Source organism: Trichechus manatus, unplaced genomic scaffold, assembly GCF_000243295.1.
Source record: "Trichechus manatus latirostris isolate Lorelei unplaced genomic scaffold, TriManLat1.0 scaffold00061, whole genome shotgun sequence".
Taxonomy (NCBI): Eukaryota; Metazoa; Chordata; class Mammalia; order Sirenia; family Trichechidae; genus Trichechus; species Trichechus manatus.
In genome coordinates, this window is record NW_004443997.1 from 1,243,044 (window position 1) to 1,267,136 (window position 24,093).

Below are 24,093 nucleotides of genomic sequence, written 5' to 3' on the forward strand. Positions count from 1 at the left end.
AAAACACAACCTACAGGCTGGGAAAAAATTTTTGGCTACAACAACTCCGATCAACATCTAATCTCTAAAATCTACAAGATACAGCAAAACCTCAACAACAAAAAGACAAATAACCCAATTAAAAAATGGGCAAAGGATATGAACAGGCACTTCGCCGAAGAAGATATTCAGGTGCCTAACAGACACATGAAGAAATGCTTATGATCATTAGCCATTAGAGAAATGCAGATCAAAACTACAGTGAGATATCATCTCACCCCAACAAGGCTAGCATTAATCCAAAAAACACAAAATAATAAATGCTTGAAAGGTTGTGGAGAGACTGGAACACTTATACACTGTTGGTGGGAATGTAAAGTGGTACAACCACTTTGGAAATTGATTTGGCACTTATTTAAAAAGCTAGAAATAGAAGTACCATACGACCCAGCTATTCCGCTCCTTGGAATATATCCTAGGGAAATAAGAGCCGTCACACAAATAGATATACGCACACCCATGTTCATTGCAGCACTGTTCACAATAGCAAAAAGAAGAAAACAACCTAGGTGCCCATCAACAGATGAATGGATAAACAAATTATGGTATATCCACACCATGGAATACCACGCAATGATAAAGAACAACGATGAAGCTGTGAAACATAACATGGAGGAAGCTCGAGGTCATTATGCTGGGTGAATTTCGTCAGTCACAGAAGGACAAATATTGTATAAGACCACTATTATAAGAATTCAAGAAAAGGTTTAAACACAGAAGAAAACATTCTTTGATGGTTATGAGGGTGGGGAGGGAGGGAGAGGGGTATTTATTAACTAGACAGTAGATAAGAATTATCTTGTGTGAAGAGAAGGACAACACACACTACAGGGGAAGTCAGCACAACGGGACTAAACCAAAGCTAAGAAGTTTCCTGAATACAATCAAACACTTTGAGGGACAGAGTAGCAGGGGCGGGGGTTTGGGGACCATGGTTTCAGGGGACATCAAGGTCAATTGCCATAACAAAGCTTATTAAGAAAAGGTTATGCATCCTACTTTGGTGAGTGGCGTCTGGGGTCTTAAAAGCTCGCAAGCGGCCATCTAAGATGCTTCAATTTGTCCCAACCACCTGGAGTAAAGAAGAATGAAGAACACCAAAGACACAAGGATAATATTAGCCCAAGAGACAGAAAGGGCCACATAAACCAGAGACTTCATCAGCCTGAGACCAGAAGAACTAGATGGTGCCCGGCTACCACCAATGACCGCCCTGACAGGGAACACAACAGACAGTCCCGGATGGAGCAGGAGAAATGTGGGGTGCAGAACTCAAATTCTAGTGAGAAGACCAGACTTAATGGTCTGACTGAGACTGGAGGAACCCCGGAAAGCACGGCCCCCAGATTCTCTATCAGCCCAGAACTAAAATAATTTCCAAGGCCAACTCTTCAGACAGGGAATGGACTGGACTGTGGGACATAAAAGTGACACTTGTGAGGAGTGTGCCTCTTAGCTCAAGTAGATACAAGAGACTAAACGGGCAGCTTCTGTCCAGAAGTGAGATGGGAAGGCAGAGAGGGTTAGGAGCTGGTTGAATGGACTTGGGGAAGCAGGGGTGGAAAGGAGAAGTGTGCTGTCACAATATGGGGAAAGCAATTAGAGTCACATAACAATGTACGTATAAATTTTTGTATGGGAAAAAATTAAAAAATAGCCACAATGATGGACTTGGAAAAAAAAAGAAAGAAGATAACCCAAGAAGAGGACTGAGATGGACACACGAAAATGTTTGTTGCAGTATTATTTAGCAAAAGAGAAAAAAGGGAAACGACCTAAATGTCCAACAACAGGGGCCAGTTAATCACAGTATGTGACATTCACCCCATGAATGATTATGCAGCCATTAAAATGATGTCCACAATGTATAATGAGCCGAAAAAACAAACAAATAACCAAGATGATGATAATATGATGTAGTGTTATTCTAGCTGAGAATCGTAAAAGGGCTTGACACGCCTTAATCAGCTCATTCAATGCTCACAAAACCTTTATCTCCATTTTGCAGATGAGGAAACTGAGGCTCAGAGAAGTTTAAAAAAAAAGCTGCCTAATATTAAGCCTGTATATAAGGAAGATCGAAGAAGAATTGATGCCTTTGAATTACGGTGTTAGTGAAGAATATTGAATGTACCGCGGACTGCCAGAAGAACTAACAAATCTGTCTTGGAAGAAGTACAGCCAGAATGCTCCTTGGCAGCAAGGATGGCAAGACTTCGTCTCATGTACTTTGGACATGTTATCAGGAGGGATCAGTCCCTGAAGAAGGACATCATGCTTGATAAAGTAGAGGATCAGCGAAAAAGAGGAAGACCCTCAATTAGATGGATTGACACAGTGGATGCAAGAATGGGCTCAAGCATGGCAACGATTGTGCGGATGGCGCAGGACCAGGCAGTGTTTCGTTCTGTTGTACATTGGGTCGCTATGAGTTGAAAGCGACTTGCCGGCACCTAACAACAATTTTAAGCCAGATTGCACATAGCGTACACTGTATATGCTATTTTGTTGTTGCTGAGTGATGTCGAGTCGATTTGGACTCTAGTGACCCTATAGGACAGAGGGGAACCGCCCTATAGAGTTTCCAAGGCTGTAATCTTTATGGGAGCAGGTCGCTAGGCCTTTCGGTTGGTAGCCGAGCACTTAACCATTGCACCATCGGGGTTCCTTTACAATGTGTATAGAATGAATTTATTCACGTAGAGAAAAGTTGTACGTTTATATATGCATATAAGGGTCTGACAAGATATCCAACTGTTAACTGTAATTACCTGAGGAGTGGGGCCATTCACTTTCTGTCTCACATTTTGATTCTGTAGAATGTATATATATATGTGTGTATACATATATATACATTTTTCAGACTGTATATATATATTCTACATATATAATTTGTAGAATATATCTATATCTCTCTAATTTTTTTTACAATGAGCCTGTATTACTTCTGTAAAAAAACAAAAAATAAAGATATTTCCATTTTGAAAAAACAGAGGTCTGGCTGGAGGAAGAGGGCCAAGTGGCTGGTGTGAGCCATACACCTTGCTGTGTGACTATGGCAGGCACACTACTCTCTCTGTGCCTCAGTGTCCTGAGTGGGAAGGGGGCTGGGACAGGAGGGGCGGAGAAGGAGCTGGGAAGTGCTGGCTGCACAGCTGAAGGTACAGACGAAAGAGGATGGCGCTCAAGAGCCCAGAAGCTTCCTTGCTTTCAGCCTTCTGGAGCGGGATGCTGGAGCAGACATGGGGTGAACCACCTGAAAGGGCATTTCAGCCAACACACTGGCTCGCAGCACCCCCTCCAGGCTGTCAGCTCTACTGCACTTGCTCCTAGTGTCCCCGTTGGCTGGAGGGAATGGCTGCCAGCTGGGGCCCAAGCCTGCTGGGACAACGCCTTCTATCTTTGCTATTTCAAAAGGCCAAAAGGCAGCCACACTGTGACCTCAGCAGACCCTCTCAGTGCCCTCTGTGAACCCCATGGGACGCGTGGGGAAACAGGCTCCGCAACTTGTGGAGGGTCTAAACGGCAAGACCAGAACTAGGAGCAGGCCCACAGCTCTTCCCATGACACTGCCCTGTCCCAGCCAAATCAACACCTTGCCCGGTGGTAGATTTGAGGGGCCCCCAAGTAGCTCTTACTGGAGAACAGTGACAAAGAGGTTAAGCAGGAAGTTAGTTACTTCCTTATTTGCTCCCAAAATACTGAGAACCCCAGAGATGTGTACGTAGGAGTTGGGGATATAGTGATATAGAGTGTATAAAATACGCTCTGTATTTTATAACCTGTCTCAAATATTTTTTACAGGAGTGTCTTGTATTTGTTTCAATAAAAATATGTAATCATATAAAGGTTTGAAACGAGGCCTTGAGCACCTGCTGGGTGCGGCTCCCTGGATGCACTCACCCGCCTCTCTGCTCCTGAGGCTGCAGGCTCTGAGGCACCCTGGCTATGAATCCCTCTCCCCCTCCTCAGCTGGGTGACCTTCGGCAAGTGACTTCCCCTCTCCAAGCCTCAGTTTCCTCATCTGTAAAATGGGGGTACTGCGAGCCTCTCACAGGGCTGCTGGGAGGATCCAACGGGATCTCAGGCATACGAAGTCCTTTGCACAGCGCCTGGCCTGAACTCAGTCAATGTTGACCAAACCAAACACGTTGTCACTGAGTCAATTCTGACTCATGGTGACCCATGTGTTACAGAGTAGAATTGCTTCATAGGGTTTTCTTGGCTGTAAAGTTTATGGAAGCAGTTCGCCAGGCCTTTCTTCTGTGGCACCACTGGGTGGGTTCGAACCACCAATCCCTTGATTCGTTGTCAAACACAAACCATTTGCACCCCCCAGGGAACTTCTGTCAATGTTAGCAGAAGGAATTGACTATTATCCTCCTAGGCCCACCTGGCAGGGAAAGCAGGATCTGCTGGTGTAGATTTCTGGAAGGCTATCCTCCTTCTCCAAGGTTCCATATTTCCCATGTTCCAGACTCAAGTTGCCCCAATCCCTAGGTAACACATGCAAGGAAACTGAGACAGCTAGGACCAAGTCTGCAGTGCCTGGCCAGGCGTACTTGGATCTCAGAGATAGCCCCCAACTCTTCTCTCTGCCCTGGAACTAACAGACAGAAAGCAGATGCGCTCAGGCCCCAGCTTTCTCCCAACTGGCACCCCTCCCCTGGCGATCCCCATGGGCACCTCTGCTCCAACCTACCTTCCCGTCAGGAAGGGCAGAGGCTCCTAAAAGGGGACGGGCCTATTCCTCACCCAGCGGGAGGGAAGCAAGCAGCCCTTCCCCAGCCTGCTGCCGTGCCTGAAATGCCGCCATTCGTGCATCCTTCTCCCAAGTTAGTCACTGCCTCTTTCCTGGGGTGGTGCCCTCAGTCCCTCAGAGCCAAAGGGAGGGGTCACAGGGGATGGGTGACAAGAGGGTATGGGACCCACTAGGGGAAGTGGACAAGTGAGAAGCAGTGTGTTTCTTTGTCCACAGGGAGCTTCCCTCAACAAGGATAAAGGCGGCCCCAAGTGGCAACTGGGAACAGGGCTCCGTTGTCTCTGTTCTTGCCCACCCCCACGAGTATCAGGCAGAGCTGGGAGCCAGGGAGGCGAGGGGGAGGGGTCCTGAGCTGGGGTTTGAGGGTGGCCCTGGCAGATCCAAGAGGCTAAAACCCCAGGAAGACAGGTGCTGGGCAGGACTGGAGTTCTGAGATGGGGCCGAGGGGTTGGGGAGTCAACTCAGCCACCTCTGAACTACGTGACCTTGGGCAAGTTGCCAAGTCTGCCTGAGCCTCAGTTTCCCTGCTGGATACTGGGGAAAGTAGCAATGCCTCCTTCTCAAGACTGCTAGGGGAAGCAGACACTGCTAGGAGGTACAGGGCAGTGTGGGGACTCTCCGGCCCCAGCCTCCTGTGTGGCCCTGGACAAGCTTCACCCTCTCTGGGCCTCAGGTTACCTTCTGGTAAGGGAGGAGATTGGATTCTCCCAAATGGACAGCCCTCCGCCCTTCCCTCTCCTCCTGAGGATTTCCATGGCACCTGTCAGTCACCATGGCAACCCGGGATCAGGTGTCAGGCCTGCTGCCCTCCCTCCTTCTCTCCCTCCCACTGGTGTGGGTGACAGCAGCCAGATGTGCACCCATCACCTCTCCTGCTTTGGGCAGCTGGGGAGGGGGTCCTCCCTGGAAGGGGCCACAGTTCTGCTCTACATTCAGCTCTGCTGTTACCAAGTGCTGGCCTGGCACTAGGAGCAGACTCGGCAGGACCCTCTTCCTGGGTGCTGGCTCAGGGAGCAGGGGACCGCTGGGATTTCCTACAGAGCCTTCCTGGATACCAGAGCTATCCCATTGCCACTGACACCCCCATATGCCTCTCTCCAGTGACCTCCTCCTTCTGGGGTACAGGACAGGGCCTGTCCCTTACTCCAGTCCCTAGCCTCTGCTCTGACCATGGCCCTCTTCTGGGGAGGGTTGGCGGGGGTGGGGGGGGTAGACATCTCGGCCCCTCCCCCTCCAGGGCTGAGGCCAATTGCTCAAGCAGATTAATCATTAACAGACTCCAGCTCAAGCCCTGTTTCTCCAGACCCACCCACCCCAACTCCAGGGACTCAGGAAACTCTGGAAAAGGGGGCTGTGGGGAAGAAACCCAGGGCAGGGGAGCACCAACCTGTGCCCTCCCTGGCCGTGGCCACCCACCCTCCGGCAGCGAGCAGGGGCGCCCAGTCCTGCTGCAGCAGCGCGGCACCCCCAGTTCTTTCGTCCATCCTTCCAGACTCCATGTCCACCTGAGGTCTGACGCACAGGGCCCCAGTGTGGGGCTGAGGTAGTGTGGATGGGACTAATGAGATGAGGCGCAGCCTGGCGGGGAGTGTCGGGCGCCCGGACTTACCTTGTTCCCTTCCTCCTCGGGCTCAGCGCGGCTGGCTGGGCCCGGGCCGCGCCGCCCGGGCGCTAACTGAGCAGCGGGCGCACCCGCCAGGCCCCCAGTCCGCCAGGCCTGGGCCCTGCCCCGCCGTCCCTGCTGCCGGCCAGGTGTGGCCACCGGCCTGGCCCTGCCCCCGGCGCCGCAGCCAATGGGCACCCCGGGCCCCGTGGTCCTCGGCGCCCGCCCGGGACGCACAGAAGCCACATTCAGCGCGCCAGGGCGCAGCGCCGCGCCCCCGCCGCCAGCCCAACAAGGCGCGTTTGTCTTGGGCGCGCCAACGGGGCCATTGTCCCACCGCTGATCCCCCAACCCGGGAGGGGGCTCGAGGTGCCTGGGAAACGGGGTGGGGAGGATGCAGCGGGTCTCTGGGAAAAGGAGGCGGCCTGCTTAACTTTTGTTGAGGGTTCTGGAACCCTCTGAGGGTCCAATGAAAGGTATGGAGCCTCTTGATGGGAAATCAGTGTGTGTGTGTTGGGGGGGCGGCACACATTTTTGGCATCCACGAGGGAAAGGGTGCCAGGATCCTGAGAAGCACGCAGGACTTCACTCCCAATAGGGTACCATTTGGAGGTCCCAGCTGCCCTGCCTTTCCAGGGCACCCACCCGGCCGAGCAGGGCTGTCAGGATGCAGATGACCATCCAGGACCCACCTCCTGGTCCAGGCCCAGCTTTCCTCCTTCACCCACTGAGCAGGACCAAGCGCGTGGACTAATGTCCGGCAGAGCTGGGGATGCTCTGCTCCAGCTGTGGGCAGTGCAGAACCAGCTAGCCACCCAGAGGGCATGGGCCACGTCAGAGCCCTGCTGCCCCCGCCATTACTGGGCGACTATGGAATGGGGAAAATTCTACATCAGCATAGCTGCCAGGGATTTTTCCGTATCTGATGGTTCTGCTCTCTGGTCTTGCCTTGGTGCTCCTGCCCCAAGCCTGGGATGTACTTTTGTCCCCCAGGGCAGAAGGCTCTGGCGCCAGAAGCCCTGACCCTGTCCCAGCCTCCTGAAGCACCCCTCCCCCAATGGGCATGCCGGGAATAGACATGGGACATAGCCCTCCATGTACACCAAGGCCCAGCTGAAGCTGGGGGCCCAAGGCTCTCTGCTCCCCAGGCCAGAGCCTGCTCAAGTTCTTGTAGCCACTGCTCCCTGAAAAACACTTCTACCCATGAAGCAAGGACAGTGTAGGGCCAAAGCTCTGGGGTGCTTAGATTCAGGGAAGGCAGGGCCCAGTTCCAAACCTATACTTCCCCATCCTGGACCCTGCTCTCAAGGGCACTAAGCCCCCCAGTGGCACCCTGGGTTCAGAAGCTCCCTGCCCGACCAGGGAAGGGCTGGGAATGAGCATCTGAGCTCTGAGGTCTAACCCTGGCTGTGGCATGCTACAGTCCCAGCAGTGGCACTGTGGGGGACAGGCAGGAAGCTCCAAGGCCTGACAGGGTCACAAGTTAGGCTGTTGGCAAAGCTCACACTGGGGTTACTCAGCAGTTCTGCCATGAGGGAAAGCCAGGTTCCCCAACTCAAGACTCAGATTGGAGCGCCAGATCCTTCCATTGCCGGCTTTTACCTCCTGGGTTCAGCAGGAAGCTGAACAGTTGGAGTGCACCGAGCACTCACAAGACGTGTGACAGTGCTGAGCCTATATATCATCTCTGAACCCCCGATACGTGCGTCCCTATGAGGGAGGCTCTGGAATTCCTACCCGTATTTTACAGATGAGAAAACAGGATCCCCAGAGGAAAACGCCTAGGCTGGATGTGAACCAGGGTCACAGTGACAGAGAAGCCCAAGCCCAGAAGCTCTGTGCCAAACTCCTGGCAGCCTTGGACCTAGAGGGGTCCTTGGAAACTCAGAGGCCTGAGCAATGACTGGGCCCTTCTGACAAATACCCAGGGCTGGCCCAGCCTGCCACACGGGGCACTCTGTGACTCTTCTCTAACCCCAGGCAAGTTCATGAACACAGAATCCAACTGGCTGCAAAACTACAGCTGTTTAATCAATGCTCCCCTCATGCCCACCTCATCACAGCACCCTGGGCTGGGGAAAGTTATCGTGATGAACGGCTGGCCCCCTGCTCCCCAGGTCACTGACTCCTGGGAGCACCAAATCGGGCTTGGCACCAGAGGGGGCCCAGGCTGGCAGAGGAGCGAGGGGGAGAACTAAAGCAGCCTAGGCTCTCTGGCCTGTCTTCGTCATGTCTGGCCGCTGGGAGCTGGCCCTGGCCCAGCTAGGGGCTGCCAGCACTCACACCGGCCTTGCCTTCTTGGCCTTCTTCCCCGATCTCACAGCTTCATCGTGGGCTTTCCGCTTCGCCGCCAGTTTGTTGGCCTATGAGGAGGAAACGGGGAGAGGGATCAGGCTGTGGTGTGTGTGTTGGAGGGGAGACAAATTACCCTGTGAAAAAACTTCACATGAACATCAGGTTGCCTTACAACTCCTTTACTTTATGGGCCCAACACCTCGGGTCAGGAGGCTCACAGGAGCCTGGGCGGCTGCCCCACTTGCTCCCTGCAGCTGGGAAAGCTGGGACGTCCTTGGAACCTTCCTTCACCAGGTGCTGGTGGGGCTGCAGCCTGGAACTCTCCCTGCCCCAGAGCCATTTGGCATGATCTGCTAGGAAATGCCACAGGCCTTTCAACCCAGCAGTTCCACTCTGAAGAACTCACCCTGCAGGGACATCCTCGAGGATGCTTTCTAAGAATGAGACTGAAGGTGGAAAGCAGACCCTACCAGCAGGGGACAGGCTATGTATTGTGTGTGGATACGGAAAGGTGGCCACGATTATTGTTAAATGAAAAAGAAAAACACAAACGTGCACACATTTGGACGCCTTTAAAATGATATCCGAGTTACTGCATGCACAAAAAACAAAAGAAACCCAGAGGCTCTGGCTCCAGCGCCAAGGGGAGGACTGAGGGCCACTTCCAGGCCATCCACTATAGAGTTCTGGGGTGCAAGACTTTTTTTTTTTTTTTAATACAATGAGCTTATATGGCTTTCTAAACAAAAAACAAAATAGAAGCTTAACAAAAACCTTCCCAGCCCCTCCTATTTGCTTCACTTCTATTAAGTGGCCTTTGTCAAAGCAGGTTCAGATTCTGTCCCACAGAACCTGGCAAACTCAGGAACAGCCGGGGGCAGGAAGGGGAACTGAAGCCCTGAGAAGGGCCGGGCCAAGCAGGTAGCCTCAGAAAAAGAGCTAGCTGGCCTCCAAGCGCACCTGGGCTGCAGTGCCTGGCGGCCACACCTAGAGTCTCAGGCCAGGGGAGGGTGACAGGGATCTACCTCTCGGACTTTGCGCCTCTTGCCGAACATGATCTTGCGATAGAGGTACTTCTCCCTCTTCTTCATCATCATGATAGCCAGCCGCTTGGCCTCACTCTCCTCCTCCTGGGCCAGCCGCTGCTTGTCCTCCAGCTTCACGGTGCCTGCCATCACCCTGGGCTTCTGGGGACACAGGGCGAGCGTTGTGGGTACCCCGCCCCCACCAGCCCTGAGGGCTGGCACCAAGATGGCCAACGGGGCTGCCTCCCAGGTTGAGCCCATCCAGTGCCCCACGTACCTTCCCCTCCATCCTCTGCTCCTCCAGGGCCGCCAGGCGGGCCTCCTCCTCCTTTTCCAAGGCAGCCTCTGCATCCTCCTCCTCCTCATTTTCTCCCCCTTCCTCCTCCTCGTCATCTTCATTGTTCTCCTCCTCCTCCTCCTCCTCCTCAGATTCATTCAAGTTTCCTATCAATAGCCGAGGATTTCTGAATGGCCTAGGAGCCCACTCTTGCCCTTGCAGGGTGAGAACTAGCTCCAGGCACTGCTCTCTTTCGTCCTGCCATCCTCAGCCACTGGGACATTCCTAAGGCAGTTCTGGGCTGTACTACTGCAGCCCTTCTGGTACCCGCCTCCCCCAGTCCCAGCTGCCTTCTGAGGAAACCCCAAGCTCCCTAACTACTGAGCTCTGCTGCCTCCTGTGTAAAAAACAATCACGACAATTCCCGATCATTCTTCTGCTGAGTTACTTTGAATGTCAAATAACAATATCGGACACAAATGTTCATTTTTCCTAAACCTGACTCCGAAGGGGTAAAAACCCTAGTGAAAACTTGTGGCTTTGCTGGGTTGTTCCCTGGAGCATGCTACCTTTGTAGCCAAGAAAGGAAGGAGCCTGCTCAGGCCGAGGCCAAGGCCAGCTCAGACGAGCCTGTCCACCAGCTACCCAGCCCAGTCCCTCCCGCTCACCTGGGTCCTCTCCCCGCTGCAGGGCCAGCAGCTTCAGCTTCTCGGGTGGGATGTAATCACCCTCCTTCTCGGAGATAAATGGAGAGAGGTGTGGGGGCAGAGGCACTCCGGGGAAGTAGTCCTCCACAGGGAGGAGGAGCCGGGCGTTCACGGAGTCAAACACCCACTGGGGCTGCACATAGTACCTGGCATGCAGTGGTGAGCAAAGACCAGTCATGGGGCAACCCGAGGGCCCACTGCACCCACAGGGGCCTTCATGACAGACTTCTACGCCCAGAAACCCGGAAAGGTGGCAGAAGGGAGGGCCTTGGGGGCCTACCTGCCAATGATGGGGGTCTGCTGCCCAGGACGGTCTACAATCTGGTGGGTGATGCAGGAGTCCGTGATGTCGTAGGTGGCCCCAATGCACAAAGACTTGTCCCAGGACACATCCCCCCCAAAACTCCTACAGGCAGAAGGAGCATCCAAGGGTGCTTGGCATGAGCTGCATGTCATGGGCCTGGCTGCCTGGGGCCCCTGGCCACGAGCTCACAACCTCACCCTCCTAGGACACACTTACCCCCTGACCCCCCAGTATTCCTCCTGTCTGTGCTGACACCCCCAGCCCCATTCCGGCTGAGCCCTTCTGCCCTCGGCCTGACCTTCTGTAATGGAGTGTTGGCGGCTGTGCTTGGTGCTATGCCAAATGCTTTCTAAGCACCGTCTGCACCATTTTGATGAATCCTTACATGAAGCGGCGTCTGACCCATCCGAATGTACTGATGAGCACCCAGGGCTGCCCAGGCTGTGGCAGGCCCAGAGCAGAGCATGGCACAGCCCAGTGCTCTTGTCCTCCCCACCTGATGATGAAGGCCAGGGCCTCGCGGGGCACCTCACGGTTCAGGAAGAACTTCAGGCCCTCAAAGAGCTTCCTGTGCTTCTCCTGAGTCTCCAGCTCCTTCCTTCGGTCTTCCTCTTGTGACGCCACCTCCTACCACAAAAGAGGCCAGGCTTCGTACTGCCGGGTCCGCCTGCACCCCCACTGGAGGAGAGGGGGTGGAGGTGATCCCATCCAGCTTCCTTCTAGATCCCTTAGGCCAAAGTGGGCAGCTCCAACACCCTCCCCACCTATCTCTGTCTGGAAGCAGCGCAGTCCTCACCCCATCAACAGGAAACTCATCCATCTCGGCCTCCTCCTCTGTGGCAGGCACCACCACACGGGCCAGGCTGGCACTGAGGGCAGCCAGTTTCTACAGGAAAGAAACAGGGTCCCTACTTGCAGGTGGGGGACATTTCTGGGTGGGGTGCCAGGGTGGGGGAGAAGCAGTATAACAGTACTGGGTTTGGGCTCCAAGGGCAAGCTCTGATAACACCCATCTAGCCACAACTGCCACCCAACCCCAGGCCAGGCCCCGAGACATGTTGGGGACAGGGATCACCTTTGGGGAGATGCAGGACTGATGCCCCTGAAGCTGCCCTCACCTCCACAGAGCTCTCAGAGTCCAGCGCGTACGCGCCCTCACTGGCCTTCAGCTCAGCATGGGTCTGTCCCTCGAGCTGGGAGCAGGGAAAGGTCAGAGGGGAATGAGGACATCCACAGTCTGTCACCTCCACGTGGAGACAGAAGACCCCTCACCACCAAGGCCCTGGGTTCTGAGGAGAAGGTGCTGGGCTGTGACCCTACCTTGGGGGGGTAGTGGAGGTTGAGGGACTGGTAGAGGCGGAAGTTGACGAAGCCCAGCAGGGTGGTATAGAACTCAGTGAAGGTGGCCATGACCCTGTAGTCCACGTCTGTTGGGTGCTGAGGGCACAGGAGGAGCGTCAGCAGTGTGGGTGCGGTGTGGGGCAAAGGAGGAACTGACAACCCACACAGGGCCAGGGTCTGGTCGACCAGAGGACCATGGGCTCAAGAGCGGCTCTGCCCACAAAGCTCTGCCCCCAAGGAAAGGGTGGAATGCCATGTCCCCACTCAGAGGCATTCAGGCACAAGTGAGGCTCTATACAGGAGTCTCAAGGATTAGGGGCATCCTGGAGACCTGCACCAGACCCCATGACATGAAGGGGAGCTACGAGTGAGAAGAGGGAAGTCCTTGGACCTGCTGTTCCCATGACTGGCTGTCCCCGCCACCCTGGCTCTCCCCCCATCCTTTAAGTCTCGGCTTAGACATCTGTCCTTAGAGAGGGTGCCTTCCCTGACCACTCCAGGCAGAGCTCAGGCCTTCTCCGTTACCTCCCCCTTTCTCTGTGGAACCTCTGCCTCCAGGGCCAGACTGACCACGGAGGGCAGCACTCCCAGAGCCCAGCACCATCCCTGGCCTGAGGAGGCTGCAGCTGGCCCAGGTGGCCCTGGAGCAGTCCCCCTCTGCCTGAGGGGAACTGTGGGTAGACAGGCCTCACCCCTCCACACCCTGGCAGAAGTAATGAGTGGACACTTGGAACTCAGTGATCCACCCCAGGCCCAAGCCAGAGACAAAGGCACAGCCCTAGGGTCCAGGATAGGCTGGGGTGGCCTGGCCCCCAGGGGGCCGTTGGGCAAGGGAGGCACAGAGGCTGCCTGCTAGGTCTTGGCCCTCCATGAGCTGATCCGAGACTAGACCAAAGTGCCTCCGCTCCCGAACAGTGCTGTCATCTACATCGGGAAGGCTGACTGGCCCTGCTGGCCCCGGGACCTGGACGGGAGAATGTGCTGAGCAATGGAAAAGACTGGTAATGATCACAGGAGCTGGTCTGTGCTGGACGTACCGTGACTGGGAGCTGTTTCTCCACCCTGGGGCCACGAGGTGCCTGCCTTCCCCTGCTCCCACCTCCATCCTGCACGAGCATCTGCCCTGGAGGACCTTGCTGGGCATTTGAACACCAGCCCTGCTTCTCACAGGACAGCACTGAGGAGGGCATTCCCCACCCACTACCAGCCTGGGTTCCCAAGTGACCACAACCAGGGCCTCTGCTACTCTCCAGTTCTGCTCCCCCATTCTCTTGCTGAGAGGAAGGAGTGGCAGGGAGCTGGTCAGGGAGGAAGGAGGCATGGGTGGCTACTCCCTTCCCCCAGGGCCAGCTGTGTGGTGGCCCTATTCACACACAAAGAGGAGTCTGAGCAGCACAGGGGTGGGGCATCCAAGAGAAGATAGGAGGAGGGCCAGAGAGGAAGGAGGGGAGGAAAAAAGAAGGAAGGGAGGGGTAAGGAGGGGAAGAGAGAACCACAGGTGCTCACATCTGCCCCCTCAGTGGGAACACAGACTGGACTGCCAAGGTGTCATGCCCACCTCTCACCTACAGATGGACTGCAGCCTCCCCACCAGACACCCACACGGCCGCATAGCAGCCAGAGTGGGGTGTGGCCCTCATACGCCCACCAGCCCTGGGTAATGGGGAGCAGCCATGGGGCCTAGACCTTGCCTCCCCCTGGAGTATCTAATAACCTGGTCAGCAAACCCACTGTCAGCCAGGCCTGCAGCACTGGCTCTCCACTAAAGGCACCAGTGCTTGCCCACAGAACAAGCAGGAAGTTGGGCCAAATGCAGGCCCATGGAATGAGAAGCCAGGCAGTGAGCCAGGTTACAGAGGCAAGAACAGGACTTTTTTCAATGGACCCCTGCCAACAACACCCATGCTTTCTTAAAAGATAAATAAGAAGCAGCGCCCCTTGCTAGGTGCTTCTCTTGTGCTCCTCCCTCCACAGCCAGAGCTCACCAGTCCTCCTCCTGGTGGTGCTGCGGGGGCGGGGGTGCAGGGCAGAGCAGAGTGGGGATCAGGGCCCCAGTACACCAGCTACAGGCTGGGCTCTGGCACCTGTCCAGAGTGCACACAGCACTCAGTCCCACTAGCCGCTCTCGCTGTCCATTCAGCACCCCAACGGGCCAAGCACCGGGCACTTTCACCCATCAAGTGGTGCTCACACTCTTAATTACAACCAGGGCTTCGAAGAGGTTCGAACCAGTTCAGTCATGGCCAACAAAGCCAAATGGAAACAGACCTGAATTGTGAAAATTTGGGTGATCAAGAATGATAACCTGAATGGGAAAAATTATGGGTTGAAGCCCTGGAATGAGAGATTGGAAGAGGCATATAAGCCCTTTCAGGAGCCAGATGTGTGACACTGGATTACTGCCAGGACTGAGGTCAGCCACCATCCTTGAGTGGGTCGCCAGTTTCGAACTCTGTGCAAAATCCGACGGGCAAGAGATTTGGCAGCTATGCAAAGCGTACACTGCTGGCTTTCGGAGGGAGAGATTAAGTTTCTAGCAGCGCTTTGACCTGTATCTTTTCCTGTTCTGGTTATAGTCCTCGTTCACCCACATTTTAAAATTTTGGGTCTGTTCCAGTGCTTCTTCTTTGGCCACAATCAAACCAGGAACAACCAGTTCAACACCCTGACTACAACACTGCATAGTACACTCTGCACCTCGGCCAACAAGTAGGAACCGAGCACACACTGGACTCCATAGGATAGCACAGTCCCCCCTCCCACCCACCCTGATCTTGTCCAGCAGCCAGGAGAGGAAGCGACAGCCTGGCGCAGCCCCTCCCCACAGGTGCACTCACGTCATGGGAGAAGGCGTAGGGCGTGATCCACACGATGGGCTGCCCCAGCACCTCAGCCTGGTAGTAAATGCCTTTGATGGACAGGAAGACCTGGGGGGACAGTAGGCCTGCTGAAGACCAGGTGGCAGGGGCAGGGTGGTGGTGGGACCCCCGGAAGTGGCTGTGGCTCACCTTGCGCAGGGCACGCGCGGCAATGATGTAATGCAGGAACTCCACGGTGAGCCGGCGGCACAGCTGGATGGTCTGCACGTGGCACTTGCCAGTGCGGGGGAAGGTAGAGAAGAGGAAGCACATGGAAAGGGCATCATCCAGATCCCGCAGGGCATCAATGAAGGTGGGGTATCTGCATGGTGGGGGCAATGCTCACAGGCTTGGTCACCTGCCAGCCACCCCAGAGGTTACCGTTCTCCAAGCCAGGACTTATCGCCGCCACCTCCTGAACAGAAGGCCAGGCAGTTCCCAGAGAGGCCTGAGGACCTTGGGACAGCCCTAGGAGGAACCACCATCCAGGCTGTGCCACTGAGCTCTGCATATCAGACAAACCCCAACAGGGGCCTCAGAACCTCACTGCCCACTGAGTGCCCAGCCTGAAGCTCTCGCCATGCTTTGTGATGGAAGAGGAGAGACCGGGTCAGAGGCTCTCTACTCTTTTAAGGTGGAACCTTTACTTCAGAGAAAATCTACCCAGACATCCAAGACATAAAACAGAAAAACAAGAAGCTGCCCTAGTAGAGCCAGGTGGAGGCAGGGTCCTTCCTCCCTCAGGTCATTGTCCCTGTCTCTCATCACCCAGTCTGTCTAGTTTGTGAACTAAGCAGAACCAGGTGGTAAAAATGCTCTAATTGGTCCTAGGCCAGGAAGACCCAGAGCAAGAAAGTGCTTCCAGGAATCCCGTGGTAACTGAGGAAGCCAGCAGAACAAGCCAGCCTGGCGGACCCACTACTGCACAGCTGCCCCCTGAGGAGCGAGGGGGCCAGGGACACAAAACTGGACTGTGAGTGACAAGACCCATATTCCAGCCCCAGCTCTGGCCTGTGATCCAGAGCAGGTCACTTTGCTCTCCTGACCTCAGTGTCTTTATCTGGAAAATGTCATGAGAGCAGACTGCTGGTTTCAAACTGGGCTCTTGGAACTCTCCCTGGAAATGCCTGGGGGACAAGGGGGCAGACAGGGCTCCAAGTCTCCCTCTCCCAACCGGAGTGGCTTCCAGAAATGCCTTCCGAGGAAGCTTTATTTTGAACAAAGGGCTGTGCTGCCTCACAAAAGTACTCCGAAAGTGAGGGGCCCAGAGACCACCACGGTCCTTCCGGCTCTGGATGGTGTGACTCACTGCAACAAGTCAGGCAGGGTCTGTCCTGTCTTCAACCCAGGAAGATGGCAGAGGGGCTTTCCACCACCTCTCGAGACAACAGAAGGAGCGTTCTAGCTTCCTGGTGCAGAGGTGGGAACTACATGACCCCAAGGCTTCACCATCCCCTAATTCTACACACTCACAGGCAAACCCAATAACCCAGCTCTTTGTAGAAATGGCTTCAGCCCTTTCTGGGCCATTTCCGGGCTTTTCTTCCCTAAGCTCAGGTTACGGGGGTGCCACAGAATGGGACCACCACCACCTGGTGTGTGTGTGTGAATCCAGGCACTTTTTCCAAAGTGCTTTTTTCTTTTGCATTTTTTTCTCCATTTGTTTCACACAACAGCTGTGTGTCAGAGGCAAGACAAAAATTACCATCATCTCTGTTAGAGACAAGGACTCCCTCAGAACAGGAACTGTCCTCTGGCTGCTCAGCTCACAGGCTACAGAGCTGGAGTGAGAACACCAGCTGTCTAATTCTTCCCGTGGGAGCCCAGGGTAGGGCAGCCTGACTCAACGAAGCCCAGTCTACCCACCCGGGAGCCAAATGGTCCTGGGCCATCAGCCCAAGAGAAAATGGACATTCACCTAGCCCAGAGGGTCTGAACCTTTGTACTACTGACATTTTGGGCTAGAGAGTTCTTTGCAGCGGGAGCTGTCCTGTGCGTTGTAGGTTCTTTAGCAGTACCACAGCTTCTACGCACTGGATGCCAGCAGCATCCTCATTCCAATCTTAACCCAAAATGTACTCCGACATTACTAAGTGTCCCCTTGGGAGCAAAACTGCCGCTGGTTGAAAACCACCGATTTAGCCAATGAACGAGGGGGACTCCAGAGAAAGTTGGGCAGGAAAGGGTTAAGGCCACAGAGGTGTCCCATCACATCCCTCACGTCTGCCATGCACCCAGCACGCACCCCAGAGCTCTCTCCCACCTCAGGGCCTTTGCACTTGCTGTTTCCTATGCTTGGCACATACTGGCTCAAACATCTCCCCTCCAACAGACCTTCTCTGACGGGCCCACCCCCCAGGCGCCTTCATACAGTTTGCACCCCTCATGGCCCTCACTGTGTCTTACAATCATTATAGTGATTTACTAGTTTGTTTTTTGGTCTGCTTCCTCCAAAAGGGTCCCAGCTCCTTGAGCAGGGTCTTGGTCTTGTCCCCCCAGGCCTGGGACAGAGCCCAGCAGTGAACGGAAAGACAGCAGTGTTCTGAAGGCACCCAGCTCACCGCTCCTTGATGATGTGGTCAAGTTTATAGTTGGGCTTGTTGTCCTTCAGACGTTCCACGGTGTTCCACTCGCCCTTCCCATAGGCCTTCCGGAGCTTCCGGACAAACACCTGGAAGAGAGGAAGAGACTGCTGAAGCCAGGGCCATGGAGCTCCTGGACTCCCCTCCTCCATGGAGGATGGAGGCACGGGTAGGACTCTCAAAGCTTCCTGAAGCTAGCCAGCACCCTCAGCCCAGGGTTTACGAGACCACCAACTCCAAGGACAGCAAGACTGACCCATTCTAAAGAGCAACGAGATCAACACACCCCTTTGACCGTGAGAACCACTCACAGCCGTTGTCACGCTTGGCCTTTACAAAGTCAGAGTCCACACATTCATGTCTGAGAAAGGCAGGGCACATCAGTCCCCCTCTCTATCTGAGAAGACAGGTCAAGGAGCCTGTCAGTGAGGCAGAGCAGGGTCAGGGTCTGGCGCCTGACCTCAACACCAGCCTGCACAGCCATGAACAAGCTGTGGTTTGTGTGTGGCTGGGTCACACAGGCAAGCACAGCTGGGGCCAGTTGTGCAGCCAGACAGTCCCTATACCAACTGACTTCTTCCTTCCCAGTACTTCTAGCAGCAGAGCTGGGACAGCCACCTCCCACAAAGGGTCAACTCCCAACTCGGTGTGTTTATGTAGTTGCAAGACCCAGCAGCAAAATAGGACCAGACACCCTCTCCCAGCATGCTTGGCCAGCTGGGATGGCAGCAGCTGCTGGCCAGCCTCTGTGGGCCACCAGGTGGCACCCCACCCCTCCAGTGAGGGCCTGGCCTGCTCCTGGCCAAGGCTTTAGCAGCAGCAGGCTACTTTCAATTATTTGCACTTGGCATAAATAGGTTTCTACTTTCCCTGTGGTATTTAAGCATTTAATGACTTCTACTTGTGAAATGAAAGGCTTGGCCTCCTGGGAGCAATTTCAGAAATATTCATAACAGGAGCTATTTCTTTTGGCAGAGAGCACATGGAGCTTCTGAAATTATACCACCTTTGTTTCAGAGCCAAAACACTTTTCAGAAAGAACCAGGGAAAAGTTACCACAGGTAAAGCACTATCATTTGCCAAGGTCTGTGCAAATGATTTCCACACACATAGTCAGGCGACCTTTATGACATCCCTTTGAGGTAGAATGATCTTCTCCCTTGGATGGGCTCACTCAGAGAGATTAAGTAACCTGCTTAAGGTCATAGTCAGTGGGTCACGAGCTTGATGGGGACCTGTCCTGACCCCTGAGCCCAGGCCTCACCTTGTATTCTCGGAACTTGTTGACAATGGGTTCATGGAGGAGGAATCTGATGTCTTTGATAAGGTAGAAGGTCCGTGCTGCCGTGGAGCCCTTGTTAACCTTCTTCTTGTGTTTGGGCTCATGGGGATAAATTCCCTTCAGGATGCACAGCCGCCTGGAAGACAGAAGCCATTCGTTCTGACAGTAAATGCACTGTCACTGGTTGTGGCCGGGCCTGGAAAACAACAGGAACAGGGAGCACGAGGCCCCTGCACTCAGAGGACTCACATTCTAGAGCAGCAGTAGGAAAAGTTCCAAAAAAACAGAATGCAGACTGTCACACACCAGAAAGGAAACACACAGGACACTGAGAGGGGCCGACGGGCAGGGACCCCCTTTACTAGGTGAGTCGGGAAAAGTCTTGCTGAGAAAGTGACAATTCAACAGACCTAAGGAGAAAGAATCAGCCATGGAAAAAGAAGAGGGAAGAATACTGACTGCCTGACTCATTTATTCCTTTACCCTTTGTTATGAACTGAACTGAGTTCCCTAAAAAGATACGTTGGGCTCCTGACCTCTGTCAGGACTCCCTCTGAACAGGAACTGTGAATGTGATCTTTTCTGGAAATAGGATCTTTGGAGGTGTTATCTGATAAGTTAACATGGTGTCATACTGGAGCAGGGTGGGTCCTAAATCTGTGTGACTGGTGTCTTATAAAAGAGAAGATACACAGAGAGAAACAGAGGAGACAGCTATGTGAACACAGAGGCAGAGTCTAGCAGCCAAGAACACCAAGGATGGATGGAGGCCACCAGAAGGTAGGAGAGGCATGGAACTGATTCTCTCTCAGAGCTCTAAGGAGGACCCAACATGGCAGACACCCTGATTTGGATTTCCAGTATCCAGAACTGTGAAACAATAAAATTCTGTTCTTATAAGCCAAAAAAAAAAAAAAGAGGAGGAGGAAGAGCATCCTAAGACTGGTGACAATGGCTGTAAGGCTGGAAAGCGCTGGGTGGATCTGAAGAACTAAAAGTGGGCCAGGTGGCTAGAATACAGCCTGAGGCGGCTGCAGAAGTCAGAGACGGCCAGATCGCAGGGCCCACAGGCTGGAGGGGTCTGGATTTGATTTTCTCAGGAATGGGCACTGCTAGCTGGAAGATCAGAAGTCTCTCCTGCAGAAGGGAATGTGCGGTGCACCCCTAGCCCAATGGGCCCCATTCTGATGACCTCAGGGCTCCATCACCCAGTTCTCCAGATTCCCATCAGACCACATCTGGCAAAGCACAACTCACTAAAGCCAGCTGGGCGAGAAAGCGGAGGACTACCAGAATGCCCAAAGCATTTGGGCGGCTCAGTAAGTCGGCTGCGATGCATGACAGGTTGAGTTTTCACTGTGCATTCCCTGCCCGCGCACCCCAAGGGCCCTCTCTGCAGTCCTCTCGACCTCACCTGAAGTCGGCCAGGCTCAGCTGCAGCTTCTTTCGGGCTTTGTTTCGGGTGATGTAGTTGGTGGCAGAGCCTCGTTCATACTTAAGGAAGAAGAAAACAAATCTTCATTAGCAATAATTTCAGCGACTGACATCAAACTTTGGGCAGGCCTTGTTCCAGAGGCAACTAACACTCCAGCGAAGTGGTCGAAGTGCTTCTGAGATGGAAAGGCTGTAGGGAGAGAGCCTCCCGACTGAAAGAGCAACCCTGCACTGTCCTTGCAGCTGTCGGTGTAGAGGACACATACATCTGCAAAGCACAATGCTGGGGACCGTGAGGTTGCTATGTATCAGGTGCTGTGCCTTACACTCAGTACTAGCTCTAAGTTTTGGCTATTACGATGACCTGTTTCCATGCATTATTTCATTGAATCTCCACATCCCTGTGAGGCGGATGCCATTATAACCCACCTACCTCCTCCATTTCACATGGGAGGAAAGAGGTTCAAAAAACCCAAAACCAAACCCACTGCCATTAAGTCGATTCAGACTCATAGCGACGCTACAGAACAAAGTAGAACTATTCCGCAGGGTTTCCAAGCTGTAATCTTTACAAAAGCAAACTGCCAGATCTTTCTCCTGTGGAGTGCCTGGCAGGCTCAAACCTCTGGGTTAGCAGCCGAGCGCTTAACCACTGCACCATGAGGGCGCCTTATGAAAGAGGCTTAGCAATGTTAAATAACCTGCCCAAGTCACATAGCTTTTTAAGGGCTGAAGCTGGGATTCAAACAAGCTTGACTCCAGTCTGAACTCCTAAGCACGAAGCCAGGATTTCTCAACCTCCTTTTCACTATTACTCCCTTTCCCCCAGCCTCAAAGACTCATGTAATTTTAATACTACAGATTTCCTGTATATTTGTTTATGTAATGTGAGCCTTTAGAAGACCATAAATCATTGTAGTATCTAAAATTCCCTCCCCCAGAACCAATTTTTGCTCCCTTGAGGGTGGTAATGCTCGGCTTGAGAATCCACACAGCGCCTCCCTTTCCTCATTCATTCATTCAACAGACTATAACAGGACCTCTACTACAGTCAAAACATTAAGCCAGATGCTACGGGGGCAATTAAGGCAAAAGGCCTGGTCTCTACCTGCCTCAAGATGTATATTGTTTTGTGCAACCATCTGGGTGTCTGCGGTGCTAAGATGTTGCCTCACACTCACATCTCTGTATCCCTGATAGAGTAGCAGTGTCTTGTACCACGCACCTTGGAATGCTGACCAAGCACGTCCTTTCCAAACAAGCTCTCCTTCTAGAGCAAGACAGCAAGGGCCTCTATGGCCAGGACCAGCTCTAAAGAGACAAACCTAGAATCTCCAGAGGGGTATGTCCATGAATAACTCTAGCCTCGAAACAGGCCCTTCACTCTTTCTTTCCTTCAGACATTTATGAATTGTCTATTGTGGATCAGGCCCATGCTAAGTCCTGGGGACACAAAGATGGGTTTCGGATTGTCTCAGGATGGTACGTCTTCATTAAAAGTGCCTTCCGTTGCCCTATACCATATATACCTGTCACCAGACTTATCCTTTTAAAAATTAAAGAAATAAATGGTTCTCAACCTAGGTGATTGTGCTCCTGGGGGATGGGGTGCAATTTGGCAATGTCTGCAGACATTTTTGGTTATTGCGTGCTACTGACATTCAGCGGGCAGAAGTCAGGGATGCTGCTAAACATTCTAAAATCTACAGGACAGACTCCCTCCCTCCCTCCTCCTACCAAAATAAAGAATTATCTGGTCCAAAATGTCAAACTGGTTGCAAAACCCGGCTTTAAAGAACAGTAATGATACGCTTACGTATCTCCATCTCCACCTCAAGGGCAAGGTTTTCTGTTTTATGTCTTTGTAGTGTCAAATGACTAGCACTTATGGATATTCAAATAAATATGTTGGATGAAAAACAAAAACAGTACTAGAAGCTTTCCAGCTGAAGGAAATACTTAACCCAACTACATCTTCCTCACTCCTACCCCCTCGCTAATTTCTTCATGCCACCGGAGGAGATTCTTCTTACAGCAGCAAGAACAATTCCTTGAAAAACTCTGATCATGTTGTTCCCCTTTAGTTGCTTCCTACTGTACTCAGAATAAAGTCTAAGCTCCTCACCACGGCTTACAAGGCCTTGCATGATTCCAGCACTGCCTAACCCCAACCTCACCCAGTGCTCTTCCCTTGGTTTGGTATATCCCAGTCATCCAGATGTCCTTCCAGTTTCTTGCAGAGTAAACCTTTCCCACTTGCAACTGGCACTTGCAATTTCCCCTGCCAAGCTTGTTCACTAACCACTCTCACGTCCCAGAACCGATCCAAGGTTAGATCTGCTCTTTCAGACTTCAGCTGAAATGTTACCGCCTCAGAGAGAGACTTTCTAAGACAACGCCAACTAAAACAAACACCCTTTTATGTTCTCCAGCCTTATCCCTTGTTTACTTCCTTCACAGTAACAAGCTGTGATAACTTTATTTGGTTGTTTACTTTTGTATCCATCTTCCCACTAGAGAGTGAGCTCAGGAAAACAAGAACTACATCTGATTGTTCACGTCTCCCTCCGCAATGCCCAGGAGAGGGTCTGATTCAATGGGAAAAAGAACAGTAAGTCTTCTTGTTCTTATTAGATGCCGTAGAGCCGGCTCCGACTCATAGAGATCTTAGGCCAAACAAGCCTAAGAGATGATCTCGATGTAATGTTTATCACCCAGGAAATAGTCGTCTCTCGGCTCGGTCTGCTTTTCTGAAGCTTTGCTGTCTCACAGCCCACTCCAGGGTTCTTCCCCGGATTTTACCATCAGACGAGCACTGCCGTCCTCACCTGTCCTCGGACCACACTCACGGCTGCCTCCCCTCGCGTTGATCCGTTCCGTTTCTCTTCCCACGAGGGGCCAAGACCGTGGAAAGGCACCGTCCCCAAGTTCGGTCGCCCCCATCGGCCACCACCCAGGCGCCCCTGACGTCTCTCCTACTCACCTTCTTTTTCTCCAGGCCTCCCATGGCTCCACGTTGAGGAGCCTACGAGCGCCGCGCGGACAGACAACGCCACTTCCTTCCGCACGTGCCCGGCCTAAGTCCCCGAGGACCCCACGAAGCAGGTCTCCGCGGGCTGTCCAATGAGGCGCCCGCGAAAGTCCAGAGGAAAATAGGGGTTTCCTCCTCGAGATTTACAACTAAGCGCTCTAGAAAAACCACTAAGGCAGATATTCTGAGCTCTTTCCCACAGGTGAGCCTACTTCAAACAATTTAAAAGTTTAAATGGATAAGGATCTTTAGGCATTTCTATAATTACCCTACAGAAAATCGCTTGACGTTTGGGCCCCGTTGCATCTTGGGATAGAGGGAGGCGGAAGTCTTAGAGACCGCGCAGTGCCTTCTGGGATGCACAGCTGAGCCACGCTCAGTGTGGGGTGGGCTGAAGTTGCGTTGTCCTGGTAACGGTTGCTAAGCGCCGTACGAACCTACCCCATCCGGCGGAGGAGCGTTCGCTGGCCGCTTAGGGCCGGATTGAGGCTGCTGCCCTAGGTTAGCTGCCAGCCTTGGTCTGCTTTGAGTCACTCGCTCTTATGAGGATAAA

At 53.3% G+C, this 24,093-nt stretch overlaps 2 protein-coding genes across 3 annotated transcripts in view; both read right to left on the bottom strand.

Annotated features, from left to right (window-relative positions):
• The window catches only part of GAL3ST1 (galactose-3-O-sulfotransferase 1), a 26,155-nt gene extending 19,626 nt beyond the window's left edge, over positions 1–6,529 (bottom strand). The window contains exon 1 of the mRNA XM_023733640.1: positions 6,411–6,529. The gene's annotated coding sequence lies outside the window, so the exon portion shown is untranslated. The remainder of the gene's footprint in view (positions 1–6,410) is intronic.
• A 1,856-nt stretch (positions 6,530–8,385) lies between these two features.
• Positions 8,386–23,612, bottom strand: PES1 (pescadillo ribosomal biogenesis factor 1). 2 transcript variants are annotated; one of them, XM_023733700.1, is made up of 15 exons: positions 23,493–23,612; positions 20,490–20,569; positions 19,058–19,211; positions 17,773–17,882; positions 15,362–15,533; positions 15,191–15,280; positions 12,333–12,449; positions 12,131–12,205; positions 11,809–11,898; positions 11,509–11,639; positions 10,989–11,114; positions 10,670–10,854; positions 10,002–10,168; positions 9,725–9,883; positions 8,386–8,767 (listed from the first exon to the last, which is right to left on the bottom strand). In XM_023733700.1, exons 1-15 carry the CDS (start codon positions 23,514–23,516, stop codon positions 8,684–8,686), a joined length of 1,764 nt encoding a protein of 587 aa, XP_023589468.1. In that variant the 5' UTR covers positions 23,517–23,612; the 3' UTR covers positions 8,386–8,683. The 2 variants fall into 2 exon arrangements, with proteins under 2 accessions (XP_023589468.1, XP_004379000.1); XM_004378943.2 differs by having other exon boundaries at positions 9,725–9,886.
• Between the last annotated feature and the right edge of the window lie 481 nt (positions 23,613–24,093).